The 22,452-nt window shown below is 37.3% G+C and overlaps 1 protein-coding gene across 2 annotated transcripts in view; it reads right to left on the reverse strand.

The window, feature by feature from the left end:
- The window catches only part of RBM44 (RNA binding motif protein 44), a 50,125-nt gene that overhangs the window by 25,137 nt on the left and 2,536 nt on the right, over positions 1-22,452 (reverse strand). For both annotated transcript variants that reach the window (XM_004480301.4, XM_023585161.2), the window contains exons 2-4: positions 5,192-5,285; positions 639-2,242; positions 282-340 (exon numbers count right to left, since the gene is read on the reverse strand). In XM_004480301.4, coding sequence (XP_004480358.2) covers positions 282-340; positions 639-2,242; positions 5,192-5,264 — 1,736 coding nt within the window. In that variant the 5' untranslated portion in view covers positions 5,265-5,285. The remainder of the gene's footprint in view (positions 1-281; positions 341-638; positions 2,243-5,191; positions 5,286-22,452) is intronic.

Here is a 22,452-nt window from a genome sequence, read left to right on the forward strand (position 1 = left end):
ATCAAATTAAAGACGATGGAGTAATCAAAGCAGTATGGAGTGGGCTAAATAAGATAAAATATCACAAGTTTCTGAAGGAATTACTGAGACTGAACTCTGAGTAAGTGAAGAGCTTCAACATTCTTTGTTGTTTTAATATTTATTTATTTGAAGGCAAATGGTTGAAGCAGATGATCTTCTAGATCCTTTTATTCTATATGCCTAAGTAAGCCAGACAAAAAGCAAATATTATTTTGGTTTTCCCCTGTGTGTGTATCTGTGTTCTTATATATATGACATACCTCTCAGAATTTTTCTCTATGTCTGCGTTTTCAAATGTTTTTCCTAATTCCAGGGACTCCTGAAAATATTATTTAAAATTAAATTAGAAATTTATGACATATAACACATCTTATATTTGGAGTCCCAAACTGACAAAGCATAAACCCAACTTGTAATTGACTTTGTGGCAATAACTGTCACCAGAGAATGACAGAGCTAGTGGCAATCTATTCACCCTTTCCCTTCATTAAGGATTTTCCCACAAAAAAAACCTGGGAACCTGTATTATAATTTAATGACCCAAAGCATTTATATTAGCAAACACTTCCTCTTTATAAAGTCAAATAAAATGTAATTATTCATCAAATTGGTGTTACCTTATTTAAGAAATTTCCATTAGGTTTTAAGCTGTCAACTGAGAGGGATTTTCCCAGTTCTTCTGTCGTAGCCATCTGTGTATCCACACAACCCTGATTGTATGACCAATCTGTATTACAAGCCACACTTCTTTGTTTCTCACTTTGCCATTCACCAGGCCGTTTTTTATTCATCATTGTTATCTCTGTATTGCTTGATGTAGATACTACAGAACTGCTTGCACTTGTTGCCCTGCTGGTTGTGAAACAAGCTCTAAAATCGGTGCTAACATCCACTGTCTGGTTAACTGTAACTGTGCAACATGCTACATCTGTCACCAGTTTAGGACTTTTCTTTTCCATATCATGGAAGCATGCTTTATCTGTAGTACTGCTATTAATCACTTTCAGGGAGATGTTGTCTTCTGTTGCCTGATTATCTTTGACCACAATCTTTGGTAGAGAAACAGAAAAATCTAAGGCTTGGTCAAGGGTGTTTTGTAGGACTTTAAAATGTGAATATCCAGAGGCAGAAAGTACTGAATCATCAAAAACAGAAGTCGAGGAAGCTTGACAATCTTCACAGGGTTGGAGTAATCTCTCTAAAGATTTGTCATGTGATAATGCACTAGGATTTGCCAACTGCTCTAACACACTGTTCCCAACAATTGTATTTCCACAAAAATCTTTATTTTCAGTTATCTGATTCTTCATTTTATCAGTACAAGTTTTAGTTTTAAATGCTTTTTGAGGGTTCAAAAACTTTCTCTTTGACTGAGATTTCTGGTTTTCAAGAGAACTACTCTGTAGTAAAATTTCATCAACTACTGTGTGGTACATTAAACTAGTCTCTTGTTCCTTACATTTTTCTTGCTTTAGTTCATGATATTCTCTTAACATCATAGAATTCTGAAATTTAGAGTTATCAAGTGAATCTTCTTGTCCATAAACATCGATTGAATCCAAAGAGATGATAGAACCACTTTTCGATTTAACATGATTATCTTCTAGATTGCTATATTTAACTTCATAACCTGAATTTCTTAATTCAACAACTTCAGGATTAGATATACATGTTTTTGTATGGTCAAAAGATAAATGGTTACTGAAATATTCTTGTTCTTCTGCACTGTGATATTCCTGCTGTGAGTCTTCATCTATATCATACTTTTGCATGTCTTCAGCAGTTTCTTTATAATCATCATCTGAAATCTTGTAGAGTCTTTCCAAGCCGCTAGTTTTATTACCTTGATGCTCCAAAATATCAAAAAATACTTCCCCTCTTTTCTGCATTTCAGGTTGTAATTTTGAATTTGAATGAATAGGACTGTTGTTCTTTACTTCTGACTCTGCATAATGTACAGAGTATGTTTCATTCAAAAAAGCATAGTCAATACTGTCTTCAAACTCACTTGACAGAGAGTGGGTATTCTCTATGTTAGTATCTTGACTTGCTGAAAAAGATGGTTCTAATAAATCTATTTTATCAATATTGTTGGTTGCTTTGTCATTAATGCTTTGTTCTAATGACAAGGAATCCCAGTCACCTTTAGGAGCAGTCAATTTGGCTTCAGTACAACCACTGTAAGATAATATATTTTCTTTCTTAGGATTAGAAGGCTCATCTGATCAAAAAGAAAAGGATAAAATGTTAACAACAGGAAATTATAGAAATAAACCCTAGATAAGACTTAAGGCATGATTTGGTCCAAGCTCTTCCCCAGTGCAGGAATACTTTTCTCATTATCCATGACAGATGTTCATGATGGTACTTAAGATTCTTCAGCACTCTTTCGGTGGCTTCTATTTGTAAGGCAGCCACTTGATTTGTAGACAAGTCTAATAAGAAACTTTATTTTTCATAAAAGTATTTAAAAAATCTTTGGGTGCCTCCTAGCACTAGCCATAGGCATTGCAGAAACAAAGGAAAAGAAGACATGGGTGTTGCCCCCAAATACTTATGGCTTTCTTCAGGTAACAGAGAAACACACATAAATTCATATAGTTAAAGAAAAGCGCTCAGTCATGTTGATGGACTAAGTAAATGCTTGGGAAGAAAGAAGAATTAGGGTTCAAAGAAAACTTTACATTCTAAAAGTGTTTGGAAAATTAGGCAAATCGAATAGCACATGTGAAATTAGCTGGATGAAAGAAAAGGACATTTTCAGGAAATTTTAAGGCAGCTTAAATGGAGTGACAGAATATGTGAACAGAAAGGCACGAGTTAGGTTGCTGGCTTTTATTCTAGGGCAATGGAGGATCACTGAAGGCTTCTCCAAAGGGCAGTCCTGTGACTGGAATTGAGTTTTAGATAGCTCTGGCTACAGTAAGAATAAAGGTCTGAAAGGAGACTCGAGGCAAGCAAGGCCAAGTGTGTAGAAGTGGGGCTGGAGAGGGAAGGACTGGTATAAAAGATCCATAACTTTTTTAATTCATTTTTTTTAATATTACATTAAAAAATATGAGGTCCGCATATACCCCACCACCACCCAAAAGATCCATAACTGACAAGACTTGGCAGTCATTTAGAAATGCTAGAAGAGGGAGAGTGAGATTAGTGGCTTTCAAATATTTTTTTACAGAGACAACAATAAGAAATGCTTTTTATATCATGACCCAGTATACATATTCGTGTGTGTGAGTGCATATAAGTAAAACCAAACTTTTATAAAATGTAATTACTCCATGTCCAATGTACTCTGGTATTTTCTACTTAATTTCCTAAGAGAAAAAAGTGGATCACAATCGGCTAAACGGATTCTATGACTCACCAGTTAGCCACCAACTGCTTAAACATCACTCAGATAATGCTAAGATTTATAACTTGGTACCAGAGTTGAATGGTAATATTCAGAGCTAGAGAGATGGGGACTCTATGAAAAAAAGCAGATTTAAAGGGTGAAGACAGAAAATAAGGGGAGGAAAAGAATAAGTTCGTATACTGGCGAGTGGAATCTGAAGTTAGTAATAAACATTCAGATGTAAATGTCTAGTGGACTGTATAGATAAGGAGTTGGAGCTAAGGAGAGCAGTGTCAGGTTCGATTATAAACTCACGGATTGTGTTTTTCTTAGAGATTTGTAGGAGTTCTTTTATATTGTGGGTACCAATCCTTTTTTTAAAATATTTAAACATAAAGGAAATTTACCTAGTTTATTGCTAATTATTTTAACTTAAATAAAAAACTATCTTGCATACCTACATTTTAAACAATTATTTGTTAAATGGGATAGTCTTTCCTTTTATGATTTCTGGGTTTTGTGTCTTCGGTCTTCCCTACCACATGATTATGAAAGTATTTTTCTATTATTTCTTTGTGTACATTTTTAAAAACATGTAGCCTTTTTACTCTACATTGAAATTATTTTTCTTTCTAACATGGCAAAGAAATGTGACCATTCTTCCCCAAAATGGATAGCCAGTTGTCCTAACACCATTTGTTGAATAATCCATGATTTTCTGTGTGATTTGAAATGGCATTTTTATCATATTCAAAAGTCCTAATTGTTTCTGTTTATATTTTTCTAAGAGTCTATTTCTAGTAATTCTGTTTTATTAACCAACTTTCATTTGTACAATATCATACTGCTTTTTTATAGCATTAGAGGATGTTTTAATATCTAGATTAAATTTGTTTCATTTCTTTTTTATATATTTTTCTTAGTTACATATTTTTTCACATTTTCTCCTCCAGATGAATTTTTTTAAAGTTCATTAAAAAATTTTTTTTTTCAAATTCAAGAACAAATCTTATTGGGATTTACTAGAAATAAGAGATAATCGTGACCAATTATGTCCAATCTCCAGCAGCCTTTCCATAAATATCTGACATTTATTTTATGAGTAGAAATTACATTGTTTAGTACACTAGGATTCATGGCTAATATCTTTATTATATAACTTTATCAGTTTAAAATGATCTTTATCTTCTCATAACGCTTTCTGTATTGACTATACTCTATTAACACTTCAAAATTTTAAGTTCATTTGTTCCTTAACTTGCCCGTCCTTTTACTTTAAACATTGCCTTTTTGTTTTGTGTCTCATGAACAATGTAGAATGGGATTTTTGTGTTAATCTAGAATGTCTCTGAATAGTATAAACCATATATATTTATAAATACTTAGGAAAGTTTAGGCATCTTGCTTTTTATGCTCTTGCTATTTCTTATTTTCTCTTTTACTTCTACTACAGACAAAGAAACGTCAGGTATCTGTGAAGACAAGAAATATATAAATTGTTGGGAGGCAGAAGTCAACCTAACTGCTTTCCACTTCACTTATTACCTTGAAAGAAACTTGTTGATCAGCAGTTCTTGAAAGCCTGGCTGGACAGAAACTCCCTTCCTGCTCAACTTTCCTTCTCTAACTCTTCCATTCCCCCGAGAGGTCCTGTCTAGGCTACCTACATTAAGTAAAAATCACCGGATTTTGTCAAGTTAAAGGTATAATGAGCCTTACCACCTAACTGGGAAGAAGGCTTAAAACTACCAACAATGGAAGGGGAACTGTCTAGCCCAATTACGTGCAGCACCTCTCCCCACCCAAAATAAAGGCAATGACTTGGATCCTTACCTTTCTGGAGGTTTCCTCCATTTCTGAAGGAGCCTTTACCAGAAGACTTCTCCATCACTGCAGCAACCTGCATCACCCAACGATGTGCTGAATACTGTATATGATATAGATAAAAAACTTCAACACAAGAATGATGTTATTTTCCTTCAGAGGGAATTTTTGTTTTATTCTGCTAGGTGCCATGGGGAATGAGTAATCTGGAACCCCCCTTAATCCAACCAGGAGTTGAAATTTTCTCGGCTACCTGGGGGAAGATGGCTGCTTTACTTGCAGTTCACCTTTAATTCTAGGGCACAGCCCTTTGGTTTACTAAGCTTATTGGAACGGACAATTTACCTGGTCCCCGACTCTGATGGACCAAGGACTCTGACTTTATTTTTTTTGTTGTTATTGTCAGGGCATGCAGTTTTTTTGTTAAACAAATCATATTAATAAAGTATACAATTCATCCAAAGTATACAATTAATGGTATCTGGTATAATCACATAGATGTGCATTCATCACTTCAATCATCATTAGAACATTTCATTATTTCAACAATAATAATAAACAAGACTGTTTGTTTTTGTTCCTTTTCCTTGTCTTGTTCCCAATCTTAGAGGGAAAGTTTTCAACCTTTCCCCATTGACTGCAATGTTGGCTGTGGGTTTTTCATATAATGCCTTTTATCATATTGAGGAATTTTCCTTCTATTTCAATCTTTTGAAGTGTTTCTATCAAGAAAGGACATTGGATTTTGTCGAATGCCTTTTCTACATTGAGATGATGGTGTGTTCTTAATCCTTCAATTTGTTAATGTGATGTATTTACACTCATTGATTTTCGTATGTTGAATCACCCTTCCACACATGTAATAAATCCCACTTGGTCATGATGTATAAGTCTTTTGATATGCTGTTGGATTCTATTTGCAAGTATTTTGTTGAGAATTTTTGTGTCTATGTTCCTTAGAGAGACTGATCTGTAATTTTCTTTTCTTGTAGTATCTTTATCTGGCTTTGGTATTAGGGTGATGTTGGCTTCATAAAAATTTGTTGGATAATTTTCCCTCCTTTTCAATTTTTTGAAACAGTTCAAACAAGATTGGTGTCAATTCTTGAAATGTTTGGTAGAATTCACCTGTGAAGCAATCTGGTCTTGGACTTTTCTTTTTTGGGAGATTTTTGGTAACTGAGCCAATTTTTAAAATGTGATTGGTTTGTTAAGTTCTTATATTTCTTGTAATGTCAGTGTAGGTTGTTTGTGTATTTCTAGGAATTTTTCCATTTCATCTAGGTTGTCTAGTTTGTTGGCATACAGTTGCTCATAATATTCTCTTATGATACATTATTTTTCTGAGGGGTCAGTCATAACTTCACCCCTTTCATTTATAATTTTATTTATTTCTTCTTCTTTTCTTTGTTAGTCTAGCAAGAGATTTGTCAATTTTATTGATCTTCTCTATTAATCAGCTTTTGGTTTTGATAATTTTCTCTATTGTTTTTTTTTGTTCTCAGTTTCATTTATTTCTGCTCTAATCTTTATTCTTTCTTTCCTTCCACTTGCTCTGGGAATGGTTTACCATTCTTTTTCTAGTTTCTCCAGCAGAATTTTGATTTTAGCTCTTCTTTTCTAATATGGGTATTTAGGACTATAAACTTCCCTCTCAAGACTGCCTTTGCTGTATCCCAGTCCCAATTAAACAAATCAATATTATTTATACATATTAATAAAGCATACAATTTATCCAAAGTGCACAATCAATGGTATTTGGTATAATTACATAGATGTGCATTTATCATTTCAATCATTAAAGCATTTTCTTATTTCAATAATAATAAACAGACAAACAAGAAAATTCCTCACCTCTCGATCTGTTTCCCCTGCTCTACACAGTTATTTCTGGTTATTCTTGCACAATTACTTATTTATTAAGCAGTTTTATTGAGATATATTCACATACCATATGATCTATCCAAAGTGTATAATCAATGGTTTTTTAAAAAGCTGTTAAAAAGTTGTTTATTCTAAAATTGTAAAATAGATCAAAAGAAATTATAAATTTTAGAATAGAGTGCAAGGCCAGGTTAGATTTAATATAATCAATTATAATTTCTGTGCCGCTGACCACAGAAGCGGACAAAGAAGACGGCCCAGCAAGTAGACACAGAGAACAGACAACCGGGGTGGGGGGGGGGGGAGGGGAGAAAAATAAATAAATAAATCTAAAAATATATATATATATATATATATAATCAATTATAAAAAATAGTATAGTAACATTTACAAATGTAAATAGTTCAAATATAATAGAAATTAATTATAACATAATTCTAATTTTTATATTATAGCTCTAACTACTGAATATAATAATCTCTAAGAATGAAATCCATGAAATAAATTATTGGTTTAGTTATTTAATTTCCATTTAGACCATAATTCTTTTTAGATTTGGGAATTCTTCACATCTTTTTGGAATGAATTACAGACGATAACAAGTTGCAAACTCATAATTTCGTGAGGCAGAAAAACTCAAAATCTTGTTCAACAGTAGCCATGCTAAATCATTATTGACCCAGATAGATCATTTTAATTAAAAAGTATAAGAAAGGGTTAAAGAAAAATGAAATATCCAAAAATATATTTCTTCTCCAGTCTTTCTCAATTAAAATCAAGTGTTTATTTTGAATGAAAAAAAATTACTGACCACAGGAACAATTTGCCAGTTGCACTGAGTAATTATTGTTCATATACTGCAGTATTGTTATTTTACATTTATCTGGTCTATTCCAGCTTTTTTTGGTTACTATTTGCATGGAATACCTTTTCCCAGCCTTTCATTTTTAATCTGGTTATGTCCTTACCTCTGAGGTGGGTCTCTTGTAGACAACATATAGATAGCTTATATTTTTTTATTTTATATATGTTCTATTAGTCTGTATCTTTTGACTGAGGAGTTCAAGCCATTAACATTCAGCGTTATTACTGTAAAGGCATTACTTACTTCATCCATTTTGTCCTTTGGCTCTCTGTTGTCATATCATTCTATTGCCTGTCTTCTTATCCTTTAACTTACCCTTTCTAAATAATCTTCCTTTCTAAACTCTTCTCCAAATCTCTCACCCTTGTTTTTTCCCTTCAGGCTGCAACATCTCTTATTATCTCTTGCATCTGGTCTTTTGTTAACATATCCTATCAGCTTTTGTTTATTTGTGAAGACTGAACTTATCCTCATTTTTGAAGGACAAACTTTGCTAGATACAGAATTTTTGGCTGGTAATTTTTCTCTTTCAGTACTTAAATACATCATACCACTTTCTTCTCTCCTCCATGGTTCCTGATAAAAGGTAGGTACTTAATCTTATTGAGTTTCCCTTGTATTTGCTTTTCTCTTGCTGCTTTCAGAATCCTCTCTTTATCTCTGGTATTTGCCATTCTAAATAGCAGGTGTCTCTGAACTGGATTTATTCTGTTTGGGGTGCACTGTTCTTCCTGGATATTGATATTTAAGTCCTTCAAAGGTGTTCAAAGTTTTCAGTCATTATTTCCTCAAATATTCTTTCTGCCCCTTTTCCATTCTCTTCTCTTTCTGGAACACCAATAATGCAAATGTTTGTGTGTTTCACGTTGTCATTTAATTCACTGAGACTGTTCTGTTTTTTCTATCTAGTCTTTCTGTTCTCCTGTCTTTTCCAGTTCAGATGTTCTGTCTTCAAAATCACTAATTCTGTCTGCAAGCAATTCAAATTTGCTCTTATGTATCTCTAATGTAATTTTAATCTCATCCATCGTGTTTTTCATTCCCATCAGGTCTGCTATTTTTCTTTGTAGGCTTTCATATTGTTGTTGATGCTCTCCCAGTGTCTTTTTTTTTTTTTAATACTTTTAAAATTAAAGTTACTAGATCACAAAGAACTTTACATTAAAAAAAAATATGGGGTTCCTATATAACCCACTCCCCATCCCCCCACCACAATTTTTTATAAACTGTGTTTTTTATAAAGATATATACATCTCAAAAAATGTTACATTAAAAAAATATAAGAGTGGGGGATGGGGGCGGTGGGGTTGAATGGGACTTCATATTTTTTGAATGTAATATTTTTTAAAAAATGAATAAAAAAATAAAAAATAAAAAAAATAAGAGGCGGCGGACTTGGTTAGGCGGACAGTGGTTAGGGCATCCGTTTACCACATGGGAGGTCTGCGGTTCAAACCCTGGACCTCCCTGAGCCGTGTGGAGCTGGCCCATGTGCAGTGCTGATGTGCACAAGGAGTGCTGTGCCAGGCAGGAGTGTCCCCTGCGTAGGGGAGCCCCACACGTAAGGAGTGTACCCCTAAGGAGAGCCGCCCAGCGCAAAAGAAAGTGCAGCCTGCCCAGGAATGGCACCACACACACAGAGAACTGACACAACAAGATGACGCAACAAAAAAAAAGAAACACAGATTCCTGTGCTGCTGACAACAGAAGCGGACAAAGATGCAGCAAACAGACACAGAGAACAGACAACTGGGGTGGGGGTGGGGGGGGAAATAAATAAATAAACCTTAAAAAAACAACAACATGAGTTTCCCATATGCCCCCCACCTCCCCACCCCATTCCTACCACACCAACAACCTCCCCCATCATTGAGGCACACTCATCACACTTGGTGAACATATTTTGGAGCACTGCAGCACCACATGGATAATGATTTACCCTGTAGTTCACCCAGTATATATATTTTTTAAAGATTTATTTTATTTCTCTCTCCCCTTTCCCCCTCCCCACTGTCTGCTGTCTGTGTCTATTAGCTGTTCTTCTGCGTGTTCACTGTTCTGCATGTTCTTCTGCTTCCACTTGAATTACCCAGTGGCACTAGGAAACCGTCTCTTTTTTGTTGCGTAATCTTGCTGCGTCAGCTCTCCATGTGTGCGATGCCACTCCTGGACTGGCTGCGCTTTTTCCGTGCAGGGCAGCTCTCCTTGAAGGATGCACTCCTTGCGCGTGGGGTACCCCTACGTGAGGATACCCCTGCGTGGCACAGCACTCCTTGCACATGGCAGCACTGTGCGTGGGCCAGCTTACCACACAGGTCAGGAGGCCCTGGGGATTGAACCCTAGACCCTTCATATGGTAGATGGATGCTCTATCAGTTGAGCCACATCTGCTTCCCCCAGTGTCTTCTTAATATCCTTTATTTTAGTCATATTTTCTTTAAATTCTTTGAAGTGATCCAGGAGAGTTGCATGATTATCACTGAGTAATTGTATTAAATCCTGTATCTCTTCAGGATATCTGATTTATTCTTTTGACTGGGTCATGTCTGTTTCCTAACAAGGCATAATATTTTGCTGATGTCTAGGCATCTGAATATGTTGGGGAATTACTCTGATGGCTAATTCCTCTCTCTTATTATTCTTTTTTACCCACAGCTCTTGTCTGATATTTGGATCAACTTATTCTCAGTCTTTAAAATTGCCCAGCTTAAGTTTTCAAAACTGGGCTAGTGACTCACTCGTGGGGTATAGAGTTTCTTCCACAGGTTGGACACAGAAAACATGAACAGTTTACGTCAATGCAATTTCCAGACAGGCCAGCAGATGAGGCTAGTCAGCACAGCTTTCCACAGCAGTGTTTCATCAGCTTTCCTGTGTTCCTCTTTTGAATCTCTAGATGGGGGATTCAACGCAGGCTCTACTGGCTGAATCCACTGACGAAAAGCACCCTAACCTCTCTTCCCTTTTACCTTCAAAGAGCTGACAGGGAGGAAGATGTCTGTTCCCCTTTCAGTCAGCTGCAGTGAACCAGTTTTACCCCAGCTTAATATTAATATCTTGGGGGTGGGGGAGGGGAGCCCTTCCCAGACACCATGGGGCTTGGTAATGCACGTTTGTCATTTTGACTTCATCTCTCTGTCCCTCACCCTTCTGGGAATTGTATAGCACTGTCCTGGTCTGCTGACTCCCAAAGCAGGTGCCTCAGACAGCTTCTGGCTCTTTCTCCATTGTTTTGGTGAGAGCATTCAACTCTGCCTGTTCATCTGTCACCATCTTCCCACAATTCTCCTGTATCCCACAAGTTGTGATAAGTTGTGTTCTCATTTTCATTTGTTTCAATATATTTACTAATTCACTTGCAATTTCTTCTTTGACTCCACATATTTACCTCTTTCCTATTATTGACTTCCAGTTTCCATTCCATTATGATCTGAGAAGGTGCTTTGTATAATTTCAATCTTTTTATATTTATTGAGAGCTGCACTGTATCTTAACGTGGTCTATCCTAGAGAAAGATCCATGGGCACTTGAGAAGAATGTATAACCAACTGAGTATGAGTGCAACATTCTCTACATTTCTGTTAGGTCTAGCTCATTTATCACATTGTTCAAGTTCTCTGTTTCCTTGCTGAACTTCTGTCCAGTTGTTCGATCTAATGATGTGACTATTACTATAACTATTATTGTAGAGATATCTATTTCTCCCTTCAGTTTTTCCAGAGTGTGCTTCACGTATTATGGAGCACCTGAGTAGGTGCACAGATATTTATGGCTGTCATTTTTTTCTGATGGATTGTCCCTTTTATTAATATAAAATGGCCTTCTGTATCTCTTAAAATATTTTTGCACTTAAAGACTGTTTTGTCCAATATTAGTATAGCTACCCCTGCTCCCTTTGGTAAGTATTTGTGTAGAGTATCTTTTTCTAGCCTTTCACTTTCAGTGAGTTTGTATCCCTGGGTCTAAGATGAGTCTCTTGTAAGCAGCATATGGATGGCTCTTTTTAATCCATTCTGTCAGCCTTTATCTTTTGATCAGGGAGTTGTGGCAGTTTGATATTATTTATGACTCCCCAAAAAAAGAGAAAAATTATGTTTGTAAACTGGTCTGTTCCTCTGGGTGTGATCCCCTTGGATTTTATTAGATTCACTTGAGATGTCTTTGATTAAATTACCTGTTAAGACTAAGGTTTTGATTTGAGCATGTCAGTAGAGCGTGACTCAGAGCAGAGTCACCACCCCCTTGGTGAGCTAATATAAATGGACACTCACTCAAGTAGACACAGGAAGAGAGCGCCATTGTATTAGTCAGCCAAAGGGGTGCTGATACCAAATACCAGAAATTGGTTGGTTTTTATAAAGGGTATTTATTTAGGGTAGGCACTTACAGATACCAGGCCATAAAGCATAAGTTACTTCCCTCACCAAAGTCTATTTCCACATGTTGGAACAAGATGGCTGCCAACATCTGTGAGAGTTGAGGCTTCCTGGTTTCCTCTGGGTTCAGCTCCTCTCTTTTCACCACAAGGTCAGCTGTAGACTATGAGGCTCTCTTGACTCTGCCTCTCTCCTCAAAGTCAGGTGAATGGCTCTGTCTCTCTCCCTGGGGTTTCTGCTGTGTCTAAGAGTCATCTCTACTCCTCTGTGTTCTTCTCCTGGCTCACATCCTCTCTTTTTAGGGCTGCTTCTCTTTCCTCTGTGTGCTGACTTCCTGGGGCTCCAGCTTAAGACTTCAGCACCAAACTCCAACATCAGAACTCTAACATTAAGAACCCTCAACTCTGTTCTTTGCCATGACTTTAATCTCCCTAATGATGTGGCCTAATCAAAACCCTAATCATAACTCAATCATGTCCAGGTACAGAATAGATTACAAACATAATCCAATATCTATTTTTGGAATTTATAACCATATCAAACTGCTACAGCTATCATAGATGCCAGGCCAGAGGAAAGAACTTTGCCATTTTGGTCCTGTCTGCCATGTGACAGAAAGGAGAAGGCTCATACAGCTAAAGCTTCAGGGAGAGATGGACCATTTGCCTGAGAGTTTACAGCTGATGTTGGGAAGACAGCTGAGACTGATAGGAAGTCCTGAGAGACAAGGCCAGAGGGAGAGCCCGAACCATCGCAGAGATCAGTGACCATCTTGCTTCAACATTAGGTAACTGATGTTGGTGGTGAGAGAGCAACCTTGAGTTGGCCTCTTTAGGTACTTGTAACTGTAAGCTTTTATCTCAAATAAATCCTTTATAAAAGCCAACAGTTTTTTGATACTTCGCATCAGGACCCCTTTGGCTAATACAGAAGTTTAATCCATTCGCATTCAATGATATTACTATAAGTGCATTATTTGCTTCCACCATTTTATTCATTGGTTTTCATATCTCATGTCTTTATCTTTGATGTTTGACATTCTGAGTGGTATGTTTTTTTGGAGTAGGCCTATTCACATTTATTCTGATTGGAGTATGCTGCGCTTCTCGGACCTGTAAGTTCATTTCTTTGAGTTGGGAAATTTTCTGCTATTTTCTAAAATACTCTTTGTCACTTTTCCCTTCCCTTCTTCTTGAATGACCATGACATGTATGTTTTTGCATTTCATGTTATAATTCAACTCCCTAAGCCCCTGCTCAATATTTTCCATTCTTTTATATCTGTTCTTTTCTCTTCAATTTTGACTGTTCTGTCTTCTGTATCACTTATTCTTTCTTCTATCATTTCAAGTCTGCTGTTGTATGCCTCTAAAGTGTTCATCTCACCTTTCATTTCCATGAGCTCAGTTACATTTCTATTGCTCGCTCAATGTCTTCTTGATATCCTTTTCTCTTTAGCCATATTGTATTTCTTTTTTTTTTAAAGATTTATATTTATTCTCCCCCTTCCCCCCATTGTCTGCTCTCTGTGCCCATTTGCTGTGTGTTCTTCTATGTCTGCTTGTATTCTCATTAGGCAGCTCCAGGAATTGATCCTGAGACCTTCCAGAGTGGGAGAGAGGCAATTACTCTCTTGCACCACCTCATCTCCCTGTTCTGCTATGTCTTCTTATTTTCTCTTCTCTGTGTCTCCTGTTGTGTTACCTTGCTGTGCCAGCTCTCTGCATCGGCCAGCACTCCTGAACGGGGTGGCTTTTCCACACTGGGTGGCATTCCCATGCAGGGCAGCACTCCTGCATGGGGCCGCATTTCCATGTGGGTCAGCACTCCATGTTGGCCAGCTCATTGTGTAGGCTAGCTTGCCCTCACCGGGAGGCCCTGGGCTGCGAACACTGGACCTTCTATATGGTAAACGGGAGCCCAATTGGTTGAGCCACATCAGCTTCCCCCATATTGTCTTTTTTTTTTTTTTTAAGATTTATTTATTTCTCTCCCCTCCCCTCCCCCGGTTGTCTGTTCTCTGTGTCTATTTGCTGCATCTTCTTCTTTGTCTGCTTCTGTTGTTGTGAGAGGCATGGGAATCTGTTTCTTTTTGTTGCGTCATCTTGTTGTGTCAGCTCTCCGTGTGGGTGGCGCCATTCTTAGGCAGGCTGCACTTTCTTTCATGCTGGGCGGGCTCTCCTTACAGGGTGCACTCCTTGCACATGGGGCTCCCCTATGCGGGGGACACCCCTGCGTGGCACGGCACTCCTTGTGCGCATCAGCACTGCGCATGGGTCAGCTCCACACGGGTCGAGGAGGCCTGGGGTTTGAACCGTGGACCTCCCATGTGGTAGACGGATGCCCTAACCACTGGGCCAAGTCCGCTTTCCCCATATTGTCTTTCAACTCATTAATTTGATTTTGGAAATTTGTGTGCATCTCATTGACTGTCTCAAATCCTGTGTCTCTAATGGGGCTTTGATATATTCCTTTTCTTGGGTCATTTCTTCCATTTTCTTAACACAGCTTGTAATTTTTTGCTGATGTCTAGGTATCTGATTAGGGTGGTGAGTTTACTCAGATGCTCAATTTTTCTTTCATAGGGTTTTAGTGGTGGCAGGCTGTGTGCTAATGTTCTTTGATTTTTGGTTCGACATGTTGTGGGTCTTTAGGATTGTCCCTGTTGATCAAATCTGATCTCCGGATCGAGGAATGAGTTGCAGAGCCGCTCTTTAGGGCTTTGGGAAGGGAGGCTGTAGAGGCCAGAAAAACCCTCTCTTACTTTTAATTTCCTCATGTGCATTTTTTTGGCTTGCCAACAGACGGTGGTCTTTGGAAGTCCTCTCAGTTCAATGCCTATGGGAGTGTGTCTGCTGCAACAAGGACCAGATCAATGTGACAGAGGTTCCTGCCTGGAGGCTAAGAGCCTTGTAATTCAAACTTTCTCAGAGGCAGTTCTCCAACCTTTACTGGCAGCCCCCTCCCTTTTTCCCAGGTAGGAAATAATTCCCCTCCCCTTTGTGTCGTCAATAAACAGTCCCAGTCAGCAGAAAGAGAGACTGAGAGGGTCAAATCTCTTTAGTCCCTTGCTGGCTCCCAAGGCAAACAATGGTGTGGCCCACCCCACCTGGAAGGGCTCCTGGGACATTGCAGACAAAATTTGTGGGTCAAAATATAAGTCAACCCTAGGCTGTGTCCCTTTCTCTCCTTTCCTGGGTGGTGAATCTCTGGGGCCCCACTTGTCTGTAGCTACTATCTCTGAGGTCTGAGAATTTTAAAGTGTCTACAGCGTGTGGGAGGATGCCCACATTTGCAGCTGCGGCTTTTAACTCACAGCTATACCATCGCAATTCTTTTCCTTTGCCCCTCTCTCCTCTGGATGGTGTCCAGCCTTCCCCTTGTGTTCTAAACCCTATTTTTTTTCCAGGCTGTTTCTGCCTGTCCTCTATTTTTCTGGGAAAAATGAGAGTCCTGTGTCTTTCTAGTCTGCCATCTTCCTGAATGTCATAAATAGCCTTTTAATATTTTTACTGTCCTAGACTAATTAGGACTCTTAACCTTTTGGGGTTATGGACTCTGAATATTTGATAAAAGCCACAAAAACCTACTTCCCAGAAAAAAATGCATGTGCACACATACATAATTCAAAGGACTTCATACTTCTAAAGGTTTATAAACTAAGCTAGTAAAACTCCTGGCTTAAGGAACTGTTGTTTAAGTCAGTAAAGGTTCTACTCTAAGAAAGCTAGTAAATATTTAAAATACAGATTAAGATGAAAAGAAAGTGGTTTTCTAACTTTTTGGAGTTAGGAACTCTTTACATTCTTAAAAGTACTGAGAACCACAAAGTGTATTTGTTTATATGGATAATAACTATCAATATATATTTGTATTAGAAATTAAAATGGGAAAATATTAATCACATATTAACTTTATGCATAAATAATAAGCCCATCATTCGTTAACATACATAATATTTTTACCAAAAAAGAATGTTTTCCAAAAAATATTTAGTGAGAAAAGCAGTACTGTTTTATATTTTCCAAATCTCTTTAATATCTGCTAAAGGAGCTAGATTTTCATTCTTATCTGCTTCTGCATTCAAATCTGCATTCAATCTGTTGCAGTATTGCACTCCAGAAAACTCCACTGTAGACTGGAGAGAATGAGAATGAAAATGGCAAACAACGTATTAGGACATGAAAATAGGTTTGACCTCACAGGCCTAAAAGGTCCTGGGAACCTTGGATTACAATTTGAGAACCATGGGGGCAGATAAAGAATCAACTGCATATTAAAGTATAGGCTTTAACAACAACAAAAGAACCTTGCACATTCTCTCAAAATTTTCAAACTTCACTTTTAAAGGGTAAGAATAATATTTTAAGCATTTACTACATGCCAATATTTCTTTACATACTAAATACTCTCATCTCCAATATAAGTAAAAACAGGAATTTTCTAAGACTATTTTTGTAAAGCTGCTCTCTTATTCATGTAACAATATATGATGTTTATATATGCCTTTGTTATTACTACAACCTAAAAGCTTATTCAGAGAAGGATTTTTATTTAGGTAGTTATACTAGGAAGCTGATGCCTTTTCCCCTATTCACTCATCTACCAAATTTGATATACTACTAAGTGCAACACAGTGTGCTTGCACGACAATAATAAAGAGCGTAGATAATATATTGTATTGTTACAGTGAATGAACTATTTACAAGACCTGAGGATTTTATAAATATAGTGGAACACCCCCCCATACCCTGCACTGAATGTCCCTGACAAAACAAACAAAAAAATAATAAAAACAATACATAAATATAAAGGTTATTAGAAAACATGAAAAAATAAAAATAAGACAGACTTTCCTTTTAGAAAATACACACAACACACTGAGAAAGCAATGTCAGATTTTGCTGTCTCTTCAGAAAATCTATTTTTAATCAGGACATCCATAGATAATTTAGTCAATTTAAATGTTAAGCAGAGTTAATTCCATTTAAGTGCACTGAAAAATGTTCCTTCTACCCCTTATTCAAATGAAGATTTTTACCATTTTAGTAACAAAATACTCTTATTTTTATTTTCCCCCAAAATGTACAATTTAACATCGCAAATACATAAAAATAAATTTCAGATGGATTAACATGATAAATTTTTTTGAAAACTATAAAATATTAGAAAGAAACAAAAAATAATCACTTTTTAATATTAGGAATAGGGGACAATCTTCCCAAGAAAGACACAAAATTCTGGGTCTATAAAATAAAAGAGTGTCAGATCTAATTATTTAAAAATAAACAAGGTAAAGACAAAAGAACTGGAAAAAGCTCCTTGCAATATGTACCAGAAAAAAGTTCAATATCCGGAATGTATACAGATCCCCTATTAATATATAAGAAAAAAATAAAAATCAGTAGAAATGGCTAATAAACATATGAAAAGATGTGCAACAACTACTAATCAGAGAAATCCAAGTGTATATAATGAAATGCCACTTTTATAGATGTCCATTCACAGAGATATAAATTAATACAGTCTTTTTGTAGGGTAATTTAACAGTATTTATCAAAGTAAAATACATCAAAAGTTCACTGCATCAGTTCCATGTTAAGAATTTTATCTTACAGACAAACATATACAAATAAGGACAAGGTATGAGGATGATCATTACAGCAAACACTCATTGAGTGAAATACTGGAAAATGAATTAAATGTTCGAGAAGAAGAATGGTTGAATGGATTTATTTTTAGTTAAGTCTGGTGTGCTGAATACAAGTGTCTATGTCCTCCTCCTGAGATCCTTATATTAAAATCACAGTAAATTTTCTAAAAGGTATGAATCCATCATGAATAAGAGAATAGGAAGAGCACTATGAACTAATGGGATCAAGAAATTTTGGGAAGACAGAAAACAGATGGAGATATAGTGGTTGATGAAGTCAAATGGAAGAAGCTGTAGTCTAGAGCACATATAAAGGCTAATGTAGCAAAGGAGACAGCCAACCTGCCTAATGGAAATCTGGAGGTCAGAGGGAGAAAGGGGGGGGGGGGGCTGAAAATGGGAGAATTAATTTTAAGTCTATACAGTGAACAGTTGACACTATCCTTTCTCCATACTGGCTGAGCCAGGATATTGCAGCTTTTGGGGCATTCTTCCAGTGAAATAGCTGGTCTGAATCTAATCATTAGTCAGCAAACTCTGCCATAGTGTACCCTAGTTGCTTTTCTCAAGCTTCATTTAAAAATATGAAACATCTAAAGAAAATGTCACATGAAAAAGAAAGACCAAGATGAACATAAAAATTCCTGGAATCAAAAGAAAAATTTCAGGAACAGTGGAGAACTTTTAAAACACATTCAAATTGCAATCCTCAGAGACAAACCAGTAACAATAACCAACATTTACTGACCTCTTACCCTGTGCCCATGCACTCTTCTAAGTATTTCACACATATTAATTCATCTAATCCTTTCACCAGTGTTTCTTTGAGGCACAAATATTTACCAACTCCTGTAGATAAGGATAGTCCATTACACAGATGAAGAAAACGAGGTTCAGAAGCTTACCCAAAGTCAAGCCACTAGTAAGTAAGCAGCAAAGGCAAGTTTCAAACCCAAATAGTCCAGTTTCAGGATTCTTGGTCACTATATTATGCTCTCAACGCATTCTAAAAAGAACTGAATGTTATTTTTTAAAAAAGAACAAGGAAAGGAAAGAACTGTTATAAGCTGAAGCATTACTTGACAAAATCTATCTCTTTTGGATGAAATCTATCTGGTTCTCAAACAGAAGGTAAATGTTAAAAAACATGAAAAAAAGAAAAATTATAGTATGACAAAAATACCTGCAAATAATCTATCTAATAAGGATTCATTATTCTAAGAACCCAACTCAAAAACAAGACAAAAATCCAATTAATAAGATGGGTAAAGGCCTTGGATAGACATGTCTCCAAAGAAAATATATACAAATGAAAGGATGCTCAACCTACAATTATTTATTAGAGAAATACAAAACCATAATAAGATACCACTTCACAAACCCACTAGGATGGTTGTTTAAAAAAAAAGGTAAAACTGGTGTCACTGAGGATGTGGAGAAATTGGAAACCTCACACACTGCTGGTAGGAATATAAAAGGTGCAGCCACTGTGGAAAACGGCTTGGTGGTTCTTCAAAAAGATAAACATAGAGTGATCATATGATCCAGAAATTCCACATATGTCCAAGAAAATACATATGAAAATACATATTCAAACAAAAACTGTTGTACATGATTGTTTAAAGCAGCATTACTGGGAAGCAGATGTGGCTCAAGCAACTGAGCCCCCACCTACCACATGGGAGGTCCTGGGTTGGGTTTCCAGTGTCTCCTAAAGAAGATGAACAAGACAGTGAGCTGACACAACAGTGAGCTGACACAACGGGCTGGCATGGCAAGCTGATGCAACAAGATAAGATGACATGACAACAGACACAAGGAGGAAAATATGAGAGACATAACAAAGCAGGGAAAGGAAGTGGCTCAAGCAAGTAAGCCTCCCTCCCACATGGAAGGTCCCAGGTTCAGCAACCAGTGCCTCCTAAAAAAGGAAGTCGAGCACACAATGAACAGACAAAACAAATGCAAACAATGAGGTGGTGGGGAGAAATAAATAAACTAAAAAAAAAAAAAAAAAAAAAAAAAAAAAAGGCAGCATTATTCATAGTAGCCAAAAAGTCTATCAACTGGTGAATGGATAAAAAAATGTGATATATCCATATAATAGAATATTATTTAGCCATAAGAAGGAATGAAGTTCTGATACCTGCAACAACATGGGTGAATCTTGAAAACATTATAGTAAGTGAAATAAATAAGGAACAAAAGGACAAATATTCCACTTACATGAAATACCCAAAATAGTCAGCTCTATAGATATAGAAAGTAGGTTAGTGGTTGCCTCTGACTGAAGGCTGGGGCTGCTCTTATGATTGCCAATAACCTTCATTCCTGTTTGGTCTATATACATGCAAATGCTGTTGTTACTTCTGTTAAGACATGAATCACCATGGTAATTCTGTGATTTCCTGCTCGTTTCTGAACTAAAATTGGAAAATGCCATTATAGACAATGTAGTTGTACAAGGCCATCATCTGGAAAGAGACTTGGCAGACTTCATCTGCCTCCATTCCTGCTAGACTGCCAAGTGAGCATCCCTTGAGTCCCAGGATTCAGTGAATAGTACATACATGGTCTTTCGTGTGCTTTGTAGGTGGTATGGCAGGAGGAGTACTTGATGCCAATATAAAATATTTAGGCACAACACTTTCGTACAATTCCTTAAATGTATGAATTTTATTAAAACTTGTATAGCTATATCTTCACTGTGATTTAAAATAATAATCACGATATGACTGCCTTCATTTTACCCAGATCTAACTCTTATTTCTCTTTTTCCAGTCCCTATTCTCCAAACTACTTCTTCCAAAGTTTTCAATCCCAGGGAACGGTACCACCAAAACCAAGCCAGAAATCAAAGGGAACTCCCTTGATACCTCCCTTGTCCCCACAAGGTCTTGTCAGTTTTAATCCCTGATGCTACCTTAGCCAGGTGATCATTGCATTTTCCAAAATGCAAATCTCATCACTTCACCTCATTGCTTTAAACTCATCAACAGACTGTTATTGTTCTTAAGATAAAGACTAATATCCAAGTAAGGCAGCCCAGATCAAGATGGTGGTGTGTGAATCTCCAGGACTCTATCCCTTACAGATGTCTGGAACAATCAGCAAGAACTGGCAGAAACATCTTTCTCTCAAAGCTCCAGAAATAGTTAAGTTAAAGGATTGAAGTAACAGGGTCAATGACAAATGAAGAGGCCACTTTAAAATGGTTCCCTAGCAGGCTCCTCTTCTATCCCATCAGTGTTTAGTGCTCCAAGTGCAGGCCTCTGTTCCCAGTACCAGGGGGAGCAAAGCAACTCTTGTGCATACAGTGGAAGCATATATGTCTGGGCCAATCCATCTGGTGACAGCCTGAAGGTCTAAACCAGGATACTTCTCACAGGCTCACTGTCCCACAATTTGCCCCACATGTAGACGAAGGCTCAAAGAACTCGCCTACAGAACACTGTAGAACAGTCAAATTGTAACTCTAGGGCAAAGGTTTGCTAGGTGTGGGATATATAGTGCAAAGCCTGGTACCTTAAGGAAACGAGACTTCCTAAGGAAGAGGGGACATTTGGATTCATATAAATAAGGGGGTATGTAGAAATATGTACACAGGCCTTAGAAAAGACACATGTGCAGAAAGGATTTCGCCTCAAGCTGTTCTTTAACTCATTGTATGAGAAAGATTTAAAGGTGAGCACTCAAGCCAATCTACACAGATAGGAAAAGTCCCACCACCACCCCTTTTTTGTTAGCTCCTGGCATTCAAGGAAAGTTCTGTCATAACGCTAGCTGCATACAAGCTTTAGGGACAGATGCCTCTGAATCCAAATTCAAGCAATAACACAATAAAATATCAAAATATCCATGTTTCAACAAAAAATTATGACATACAAAGAAACAGGGAGCAATGGCCAATGCAAAAAAAGATTAAAGCATTAGAAACCGTTAACAAGTAGAACTAGGGCTGCAACAACATAGGACTACAGGACTACTTCCTTAGTTTGCTGCAGGGAATAAATAAATTTTAAAAAATAGTCCAAAACGTGCTCAGAGAGCTAAAGAAAAATATGGGCAAAGAACTAAAAGATGAATGAACACAAAGAGAATATCAATAGATGGAGATGATTAAAAGGAACCAAACAGGAAAGAAGACTTGGCTCACCAGATAGAGCATCTGCCTACCACATGGGAGGTCCAGGGTTCAAACCCATGGCCTCCTGACCTGTGTGGTGAGCTGGCCCATGTGCAGTGCTGATGCATGCGAGGAGTGCTGTGCCACACAGGGATGTCCCCTGCATAGGGGAGCCCCACACGCAAGGAGTGCACCCCATAAGGAGAGCCGCCCCATGCAAAAAAAGTGCAGCCTGCCCAGGAGTGGCACTGCACGCTAGAGAGCTGACGCAGCAAGATGATGCAACAAAAGGAGACACAGATTCCTGGTGCTGCTGACAAGAATACAAGCGGACACAAAAGAACACACAGTGAATGGACACAGAGAG

The sequence above is a fragment of the Dasypus novemcinctus genome, chromosome 7, assembly GCF_030445035.2.
Source record: "Dasypus novemcinctus isolate mDasNov1 chromosome 7, mDasNov1.1.hap2, whole genome shotgun sequence".
NCBI lineage: Eukaryota > Metazoa > Chordata > Mammalia > Cingulata > Dasypodidae > Dasypus > Dasypus novemcinctus.